The sequence below is a fragment of the Gavialis gangeticus genome, unplaced genomic scaffold, assembly GCF_001723915.1.
Source record: "Gavialis gangeticus isolate Ggan-Ray unplaced genomic scaffold, GavGan_comp1, whole genome shotgun sequence".
Lineage (NCBI taxonomy): Eukaryota > Metazoa > Chordata > Crocodylia > Gavialidae > Gavialis > Gavialis gangeticus.
This window is the reverse complement of record NW_017728996.1, coordinates 53,111,530-53,122,145: the sequence shown is the minus strand read 5'-3', so window position 1 is coordinate 53,122,145 and position 10,616 is coordinate 53,111,530. Positions and strand designations below refer to the sequence as shown.

At 52.3% G+C, this 10,616-nt stretch overlaps 1 protein-coding gene across 1 annotated transcript in view; it reads right to left on the bottom strand.

Annotated features, from left to right (window-relative positions):
• Nucleotides 1-4,227: 4,227 nt before the first annotated feature.
• The window catches only part of PATL2 (PAT1 homolog 2), a 15,408-nt gene continuing 9,019 nt past the window's right edge, over nucleotides 4,228-10,616 (bottom strand). The window contains 7 exon segments of the mRNA XM_019504536.1: nucleotides 4,228-4,656; nucleotides 6,512-6,661; nucleotides 6,751-6,848; nucleotides 7,137-7,277; nucleotides 7,899-8,058; nucleotides 8,317-8,509; nucleotides 9,001-9,013. Coding sequence (XP_019360081.1) covers nucleotides 4,617-4,656; nucleotides 6,512-6,661; nucleotides 6,751-6,848; nucleotides 7,137-7,277; nucleotides 7,899-8,058; nucleotides 8,317-8,509; nucleotides 9,001-9,013 — 795 coding nt within the window. The 3' untranslated portion in view covers nucleotides 4,228-4,616.

Below are 10,616 nucleotides of genomic sequence, written 5' to 3'. Positions count from 1 at the left end.
AGTGTCACCAGCACGTTTTTGTCATATAAGCAATTATAATAATTCTGTTAATACGTCCCGCCAACAGGCTGCCTGGTGCCCCGGTAGCCTACCACAGGTCGGGAGCCGCTGGTCTAGATCAGTGGTCTCTCAGGGGGTGCGCAAGCTGATCCATTGGGGTGCGGGAAAAAATATTAGAACTTCTATTTCTATTTATATAAATATACATATATTGGGGGGTGCGTGCTCAAAAATTTTTTACTGATAGGGGTGCGTGATCAAAAAAGTTTGGAGACCACTGGCCTAGGCAATTGCTGTAGGATGCAGGGGCGGGCTTTGCCTCCTCCTGTGCGTGGGGAGGGCACATGTGCCCGGCAGCGTGCAAATAAAGACATTTTTTCATAACCAAAGTTGGTCTGGTGCCAGACATCCCTGCCCTAAGAGCTCAGCTCCATGCACTGCGTTGGGCTTTGGCAGCCCTGGTTGAATGCGGCGTAGCAGGGCCCAGGTGTGCGGGCCTGCCTGCAGCGCCAGTGAGCGAGTCACCCCCTGGGCACCAGCGCTGCTCCCCCTCAGCCTCAACAGACTCATCTCGGTGGGAAGCAAAACCTACTGGCTGCGAGCCACAGCGATGTGTTGCCCACGAGCGGCGGGTTGGGGACTGGTGAATTAGCGTAGTGCTTCTCAACCCGTGGGCCACGATGCAACAGGGGGTCACAAGAATCTATGAAAGGGTTGTGAACAAACTTAAAAAAAGGATTCTCCTTTAAAGGAGAAAAGCGTGGGAAGCTGCAGCTTTTCCCTTGCAGGCTGGCAGAGCTCCAGCCTGCGAGGGGCTGCCTGCTGCCCCACAGATGGGGGGCTGGGGCCTGGGGGCAGTGGGTTGGGAGAGAGGGGCACTGGGCCAGGACTACCCATGGCTGTTTACAAATGGGTCCTGGTGCAACAAAGGTTGAGAACAACTGAATTAGTGGATGCTAATCTTGCCGCTGACAGAGACTTTCACAGAGACCTAATGGAGTAAGTAGTACCTCAGCAGGAGGCAACAGCAGGTGCAGCCAGATGAGACTGTGGAACAGGGCAGTGTCTAGGGCGTTGCTTTTCTTTCTACCGGTCCTCCATAGTCCCCTCTCAGCATCTGGCACCTAGAGGATCTGAGCTCTGCGTAAGCTGGTGCCAGCTCACAACAGGATGCAAGACGAGCCTGCTACGCCTGGGCGGACACGGAAGAACACCTTTGTGACTGAACATTAGGACAACCTGAGGCTTTCAAAACATTGACTGGACCAAAACATCAAAACCTGCTCTCATCACTTTTGACTGCAAAAGGGGAGATATGTCAGAGACGCCAGGAAGCCAATGGGAGATGTGTGTAGGTGGAAACTGTTAAGATGCTAGTTACATGGGTTGCAGTGTAACACCCTAAGACAGAAGAACGTAGACAAGTCAGGATGGAGGAGCCCTTAGGAGGCATTTCTAGGCAGCCTCCTGGTTTAAACCAATGTAGATAAAGTGGGTTTGTCTGACCTGCTCTTGGCTGCTTCCACAGCCCCTACAGATCCCCTGTTCCAGTGCTGAACCCCTGAACTCCCCCTTGGAGTGAGAAAGTTCTTGCTCTCCAGTAACAGACCCTGCAGGGAGAAGAGGCCTGGAGCCCAGTGCAGCCGTCCTGCATCTGTGTCCTGTTGAAGGCCCCGGAACACACCAGGCCTTTGCTTTTGAAAAGCATTTGTCCTCTGCCAACTCCACCGCTCCACCTGGTGCTGCATTCTGGGGGTGCCTGTCCTGTGCACAGCATCCTGTGATCTCTGCTCTAGCTGAACACCTGCTCTCTTTGTTGGTCTCCTCCCCCTCTGCTTTGCATAGCAAGCTTTCTGCAGATTGCCACCCACAGAACTACGTCTTCCCTTGCAGGGCTGACACAGGGCTCAGGTATGATAAAGGCCTCTGTGATACTGAGCCCTGGCAACAAGGCAGGCTAGTGTCTGCTTCCACCAACCAAATAAAGACATTTACAAGATTGCAGCCCCTTACGATGTATACACACGCTTGTCCACTAACTCCAGTTTAAGATGAAGGGCGCTTTTAGAAGAACTACTTTGCTTTGAGAGGCATATCTTATATTTAAGGGAATGCAGCACTTCAGTCTCTTCAGCCTGGAGCACAGGCCAGCCCAGCCCAGGTCAGGGGGATGCTGTACTAGGAACCTCACCCTTGCTGTAATTGATTTGCAGAACTGGAACCAAGGAGGCCATAGGCCACCTCCTGCCCACATCCCACAGGGCAGGGCTGCCAGCACAACCCACCTGTACCAGCATCACTTTGTACCCAACTTGTGTGTGTCTAGCTGCACCAGATGGCAAGAAGGGTTAACCTGCTGTGGCTGGGGAAGCCTTTGACTATGTAGAAGATGAGGTTTCACAACCCAAATTCTTTCTTGCTCAGGCACTGCCCTTTCCCGGAGGCAAGTACAGCAGCAGTAGAAGGGGCTTCCTGTGTTCTTTGCCCAGTGGTTCTCAGCAGATTTTGGCCACAAGTGCTGCTGCAGGGCCACCCTGCCCTGGCCTCTTCCACCAGCAAGCACATGAGCAAAGGCTATGCCATGAGGTACCTGTTAGGGTGACTATATTTAAATCTTAGGGAGCACTGCATTTGCAGCTGAATAAAAGGCTATAACCTGTGGCCTAGGAAAAACTGCTAACCACAAGGCAGGATGATACATTAAAAGTAACCTTGCAAGCAGTTTCCTAGCACTGGGATAGCATCCTGCATGATTTATTGTGTAAAAGGAGAACAAGATGCAGCCCACCAGCTGTCATCAGGAAACAGCAGAAGCAAGACCTTGGAGATGAAGGAGGAGTCAGTAAGAAACCAGAAAGAACCAGCAAGTGACCAGAGGAAGCAGAGCATGCGCTCTTAGCAGAGGCATGTAAATGAATGAAATGCATAGGCAATTCCATGCTACGGAAGTAAACAGCAAACAGAGGCAGAGCTTGAAATAGGAGGAAATATGGGTGGAAAAAGGAGGGGCAAACGTGGAGTAAATGTTAATGAGTATGAACCAAGGTGTATAAAATGTGAAAAGAACTAATGATCACTGCAGCTCCCCTGTTTGTTGGTTTTTTGGGACCTTTGCCCAAAGCTGTCTCTATTCTGAATAAAGCTGTCGCAAGCACTGTGTGCTTGTGTTTGCTCCCTGCTTGCTCTGGCTAATGAATAACAGGATCCACAAGCAATTGGATTGTCATCTCCCTCGTCGTTGGGTGCCACACGGACTCGGGGGTCTAACAGTACCATCACTGCCAGAGTCGCTTCAACCTGCAAAGTTTTGTAAGTTCCTCATCTCTTCCAGTACCTTCACTCCTGTCCCACATCGGAGTTTACAGCCTGTCTGCCTCCCTGGCAGCCTGGTGTCCCAAAGGTACCCCACTGCCTTCATGGGCTGGGTGAGAAGGGGAAAAAAAAAAGCCTGGGTAGGTGACCAGGCAGGGTACTCAGAGGTGGTCTAAACCCTGTTAGAAGTAATACCCCAGTCCCAGAGAGGTTAAAGTCTACTTGGACAAAGTAGCACAGGATAGAAAGTGAGAGAGGTGGAATGGCTGGGAGAGAGAGGGAGAGCAAATAGCTATCTTTTGGAAACTCAAAAAGGAGGGAGAGTAGAACATGAGGTGGCAGGTGTCTTGAGCATAATGCCACATGTTGTGCTCCACAATCTCTACTTTGATTAATACTAGGAAGAAAGTTTTCCACAGGGTGATCTAGCCCCAGTCTAGAGTCAGGTTGAAGTGGGAACTTTGAGATGTAGGTTTGCTGTAAAACTTCATCAGTTGCCATTGTTAGCCTTCAGCATGCCTAGTAAAAGACCAGCCCTGGTAGCTGACTAAGACCAGAATAGAGGAAATAGCCCTCTTGGGAAAGGCTGGCATTACATGCTCATAGCTCTGAGAAAGGAGTGAGATTCAGGGCTTTGTCAATGGCAAAGCTCCCAGTTTGGACAGCATCTCTATTCCCACCCCTCCCATCATACAGGTATGCTAGACTGCCTTGCAGACACAAGCCAGGGCCATGGGGTTTCTCTTCCCACTTCTTCTACAGATAGTGTGGTTCTGTACCAGGCAGGATGGTATGTGCTGGTGCTAGGAGCATGGTGGAAATACAAGGGCTGCTCCTCCACATCAAAAAAAAAAAAAACAGTTTTAAGCTTTAGGCACAGAAGCCTCTTTGTGCTTTATACATAGAGCCTGGAGGTTCTCATAAGCCACTTTTATTGTGGTGAGTGCTGTACATGAACTCAAAAATCACCCTCCCAGCCAGGTGCTCCCAGTGTCCAACTGTACAGACCTACCCTACACCAGCTGGACCACAGTGCCCATTCCTGCTGGATGAGGCCCAAATAAGTTACCCGTGTCTGTGCTGTGCTCCCAGGCACTGGCTGTGGCCAGGGCCACAACCAGGCCCTTGTGTAATGCTCTTAGCTGTGCCCAGGCAAAAAACACAAAGGCCCCTTGCGCCAAAGTACTGTCCAATTTCAAAACTCAAAGTCATTGCATCATGTTCCCTGCCCATGCACCTTGGGAGGGATAAGTATCACTGCCTGGCAGCTGGTTTAATCTGTTCTTCTCCAAGGCTAGGCCACCTCAGCATAGCATAGCAGTCTCTGAAGGTAGCGAGGCACACCTGCAGGAAGAGATCCAGGGGTCAGGGTAGAAGGCACAAAATTAGGGTACAATAACCCCCCTTTTAGGCAGGCACATGTCAAGGACTACCCCTGCATCATCACCAACTTATGTCATGTAGGCTCCTATGACAGAAGCCACCTGCCACAGGCATGGGTAGACCAGATCCAGGATTGCAGGGGTGATGTCCCACACAGCCAAAGGGAGTATGGTCACGTGTGTAGTGAAGAGACCTCATTGCACATGTGCCACATGACTGGAGGGGTGCAACTACAGCCCCTTGCTGTGAATACTGTGAGTTCATGGACACAGGATCTGCTTGGAGAAATCCCTTTCAGCTCTTCAGTTTGCTGCCCTTTACTCTCTCCCCCTCCCCCACACCAGCCTCAGCCCCAGGACTGTAGGCAGACATCGCAGCATATGCAGAGCTCCCAGGAGGGTTTCTGCTGACAAGCTGGTGACCTTCAAGAGCTTATTGGGCATGCAGTGTACAGCCAGAGGGGGGTGCCACCACACCACCATGCCTCCTCTGGATCCTCCCCTGGCCACAAGGAAACCATCTCCCTTCTGCTTGATTCACTGCCATGACGTGGACCACACATTTGGATGGTGAAGCTAAGTCATGCCCCTCTCCAGGGAACCTCCCCTGCTTTGCCCCAGAAGGGGATGCTGGAGGAAGTGACTGGCCTACCTGCCTGCTAGTGATTTTTACTTCTCAACCAGGCAGCAAGGAGCTCACCTCCCCAAGGAGGGCTCGGGATCTGCCTGCCCTAGGATGGCAAACAAAGCACTTCAAGTGGACAGATTAAAGAGCTGCCTTGGACTATGCTGAACCAGTATGTCCTAGGGTGGAAACAGCCTAGCAAAGCCATGCTGCCAAACTCCCACATTAGTCTGGTCTGCTCTTCCCCGTTCCTGCTACCTTTGAAGCCAGCTGGCTCAGGGATATTGGGCAGCTTCTGGATCTCCATGGGCAAAGTCCAGCCAGATCCATCATGCCAGGTCTTCCTCCCAGCCCATCTGTACCCATCATGCTTTGCAACATGTAACCCACTTTCCAGCTTGAGGAGGACTCTCTCTCTGGGTCATGACCCTGGAGGGATGCCACACGACTTTCTCTATGACTGACAAGTCTGTGCCACATCCCTTTCTAATGGCACCACTGGCTCTGCCCAGTAGCAGGACCAGCAATTTGGGGTAAGGGGCAACTTGCAGCAGTGTAGGCCATGCTTCCGACACCAGAAAGGGCATATCCCCAGGAATCTCCAGGTCTACATGGACTAAGCAGCAGAGAGGTCTGAATGGAGAGTCAAGGGCAGCAAGGTTATACAAGGCAGACATCTCAAAAGCTTTGAGTACAAAGAAGTAGAGAGAACACAGCCCAACATCAACACCCTCAGCTCTGGCTGGGCAGACTGGAGCCAGCTTCCCAGACAGCCCTGGAAGGGCAGCCCCATCTTAACTAGCAGAAAGTCAGGGAGACAAAGTGTGAGGGATCACAGTCCCATCTCAGCTCCCCATCTATGTGGGCACAAGGTCCTCCCCTCTATCCCAGAGGCCCTCAGAACTCTGCCAACTCCCTCCACACTGCTCAGACCTCAACTCTTGGTTTGGGCAGGCCAGCAGTGGCTTCTTGCCCCCCCCAATGAGCCCACCCCTGCAGCACTATGCTACTCTGAGATCCTTAAGGCTTTTGCCCATACCCCTGGCATTGCCTAGATGCTTTCTATCCTGGTAGAGTCATGGCAGGGCCCATATGGAGGAACTAGCACATTCTGGGAGAGGCAACCACCACTGTCAGCCTACTAGTGCCCAGGCCCTGGTGCCCTTTGCCAGGCAATGCAGACATTACTCACTCCATCTTGACCTCCAGCCGGTGGATGGTCTGCTTATCTAGGTAGCGGCAGAACAAGGAGAGGAGGTTGCTGGGGAGGACAAGAGGCTCCACCAGAGAGGTCTTGGGCACTTGGGACAGCTCTCTGGCAACCAGGAATACAGTGTCAGTCCTGAGGAGGGGACCAAACCCAGCAGTGAGTGCCTGACTGGCACAGCATGCACTGCAGACACCCTCCACCCCATCCTTGCGGTACCTCACCATTTCTCAAAGTCCCCGCTTTGCGGCTCCAAGGGCACGTCCGAGGAGAGCAGTTTCTCACCATGGCTCAGCAGTGAGTACAGAAGCGAGATCCCAAACTGCAGGAAAGTGCATATTGGCAGCTCAGAGGAGGGAACACTGCCTCAGCCCCTCACAGCCTTATGCTACCTGGTCTGGGACCAAGACAGTAGGATTTCACCATGCCAGAAGGGCCAAATCCCTGGAAGCATCCTGGAGTCCCACTCTCCATGCCAACTTCCTGGCCTGGACCTGGGACATATGCTTCTTCTTCCCCCCCACCCCCCGCACTAGAGCTGCATACCCCTCTCCCCACAAGATCTTTGCAGAGGGCCCTGCTGAATTTCATTACCCTAACCCAAACACACCTGGTTCTTCAGGGCCATGGCGAGTGGCAACTCTAGAGAGTCAGGTAGCGGTCTAGTTAGCTCCTGCAGGACCTCAATGAGCTCACTGAAGGTCATCTTGCCCACCATCTCGCTGAGGGGGCCGTAGAGAACTGGAAGTGACTAACAGGGCAGAGACGGGACAGTAGGGTGTCAAGGTCAACACCTGCTGGGATGAGCTGTATTCCTGCACTCTTGGAACGTCCCCACCCTGCCCCTGCTTCCACAGGGCATCTGCCTGTGCAAGAAAGGCCAGGAAGCTAAGCCAGCCAGCAAGTAGCACGGGGAAGTTTTGCAGAGCTGGAAGAACATCTCGTCTTGCTATTACAGGGTTTGTGGGATCATTCAGGGTTGTGCACCTACAAACCTTCTTAAGGGTGTTAAAGTAGAATTGCTCTTCAGAGACTAGGTCACAGCCTGGTGAAGCTCCCCAACAGGACTTCCCCTCTCCGGCTAGAACTGTTTCCTTTCAGTGGCACTGCCCCACATCCCCCTCACACCACTGTCTCCCAGTCAATGGGACCAGTCCCTTAAGCCAGCTACCGGCCCCCTCCTACTTCCTTCTCCTGAGCTCCCTGCCATTGGTCAAGTGCTTCCAGAAGGGCCCTTCTAGGGAGTTATGAGTGCGTGCTAAGTGAATGCAGAGGCCAAGCCCTTTGCTAAGCCCAGAGCAGGGGGTGGCATGAAGAGTGGATACTGGTGCCCTGACTGTACCCATTCTCCTTTCCCCCTGCATGCCATTACCTCATCCAGTACATCCTTCCTCATGAGGAATGGCAGGTGGCGGGTGATGGCAACCAGGATCCCCTCGGCCTGCTCCCGTGCCAGGTGGGGCAGCAGCCGTGCCGTCAGCTTCTTGCCCTTCCGCACACACAGCACTTGCAGAAACTCATCCTCTGCCTCCCTGGAGGACAGGGGGTGGAGTTGGTGCAGACTCCATGGGAGCCATGACTCATCCCAGCCTGCAAAGGGACCTGGGGTTGCCAGCAAGGGAGACTGAGTGGGTTCTCTCAAACCCACCATCTCCAAGACCTTTCTCCCACCAACTCTGTGGTGGTGGCTGGAGCTTCACCAAGGGATTTGCTACCTGCCCTCAAGCCATCCCTCCCTAGGGGCCAGCAGCATGCTGTGAGGTTGCACACATGCGCACCATCCGACTCACTCCTCAGTGCCGCACGCCCCAGTCTTCAGGGTGTGGAAGATGCGGCCCACTTCATGGCTCTTCTTCTCCCGGAAGCGCGGGTGCTGTTCCTCTGGTGCCAGGGTCATTTTCTGCTGCGTTTCCTCCACATCCAACAGCTGCAGAAACATCTGGAGAAATGTGACAAGTTAAGTGGGGGGAGCCTTCATCAGCTCTACACATCCTTCTCCTCCCAGATAGGGAACCTTCAACTTCATCCTGCAGTATTCAACCCAGTGACTATGGGGCAGACTTTTCTCACTGGGCAAGACACTCCAGCCAGGCAAGCAACTCCTGTCCACTAAGACACCATCTCTCAGTCTGGGTGGAGACCAGGGGTCCTCAAACCTAGTCTTATTTTATGCTCTCTACTGAGATCCAGCAGCTCCATTAGCTGAAGGAGAGACCATGGATCTTAAGTTTATTTTCCCAGAGTGTGCACGTGTGTGTTGTCCAGGGGGAGGGGTGCAGCAGTGGAAAGACTCCAGCTGTTGTTAAGCCCTGTACTTTCCCAAATATAGGAGGCTTAACTACAAATGTGTGGCACTGGATAGTGGGGAAATGCATTTGTGCTCTGTTGGGTTTGGGTTTTTTTAAGCAAGGAAGGATCAGACTAGGTCAGTACTTGGTAAGCAAGACATCAAGGCACCACAGCTGGAGTCAGACGAGACCCAGCACCCTGATTTTCTGTGCTCATTAGTCCCAGGGGTTTCCAGGCCTTGTGATAATACAGATTGCCTTGACACTTTAGCCAAGCCACAGCCTATGAGCTCCAGATAGATCAACTCTACAGGGGACTGGTGGCATGGCCAAGGATTAACTCATCTACAGCAGGACACACAAACCATCTGACTTTCTTCTTTCTCAGTTGCTTGCCTAGGGCTGTTCTGAATCTCCCAGCAGACAGGCCCCTATGAAGGTGCAACAACCCATTGCCAGGAGGCACTGTGTAGAAAAGGAGGCAAAGGAGCCAAGAAGCCCTCTTTGCTAAATAGGGAAATCCAGGAAAGCCTAAGGGCAAAAAAGGGGTATGCAGGCTGTGGAAGCAGGGGTACCTACCAAGAAGTATACCTCCTTGGCTTGCATTTGCAGGGAATCAGTCAGGAAGGCAAAGCAGCATTAAAACTTAAGATGGAGACAAAAATTAAAGGGCAACAAGAAGTCCTTCTTCAGGTATATAGGGAGCAAAAAGGCAGCACAGGGCAGCATAGGACCCCTACAGGATAGATTAGGGTAGTTGATGACATAGGAAGGACAAAGCAGAGCTCTTCAATGAGTTTTTTGCCTCTATTCTTGAACATGGATCTAGACAAATCTCCCAAATGCATTAGATAGAAGCAGGAGGAACACCAGCCCACCTACTGTCAGTGCTGACCTAGTAAAGAGATGCTTGAAGGGGCTGGGTGTGTTTAAAAAAAAATCAGCGGGACTGGATGAGCTCCATCCAAGGGTGCTGAAAGAATTAGCCAGTGTCATAGCAGAGCTGAAAGAATTAGCCACCTATAGGCTCAGGAATGACCTCAGCAACACAGCAGCGGAAAGAGACCTCAGAGTCGTTGCTGACTCCAAGATGAATACAAGTCGTCAATGCGATGAAGTAAATCAGCAGAGCTAACTGCACTTTGTCATGCATTAGTAGGTGCACCACAAGCAGGTCCAAGGAGGTGAGGCTTCCCCCTCTATGCAGCACTGGTCAGGCTGCAGCAGAAGTACTGCATCCAATTCTGGGTGCCGCAGTTCAAGAGAAACATGGATAACCTTGAGTGGGTCCAGAGGAGGGCCACTCATATGGTTAGAGGCCTGCAGGGAAGGCCCTATGGAGGAAAGGCTGAGGGACCTGGATCTTTTCAGCCTCTGCAAGAGAAGGCTGAGGGGGGCATCTTGTGGCAGTATACCAATTCACCAGAGGGGGGAGGCAGCAGCAGGGAACAGGATATGCTGTTTACCAGGGCACCCCCTCTGGAATAACCAGGAACAATGGCCACAAGCTGATAGAGAGCAGTTTTACGTTGGACGTCAGAAAGAATTTTTCCACCGTTAGGGTTGCCACAATCGTGAACAGGCTCCCAAAGGAGGTGGTGCTCTCCCCTACCTTGGGGAGGGTGGGGGGGTGTTTTCAAGAGAGACTGGACAAGCACCTAGCTGGGGGTCACATGACTTTACTTTTTCCTCCCACAGGCAGGGGGTCGGACTCAATCTATTGAGGTCCCTTCTGACCCTAGCATCCGAGTCCTACAGCACCTTCCAAAAGCTACTTGAAGGTGCTGTCAGACTTGTCCCCA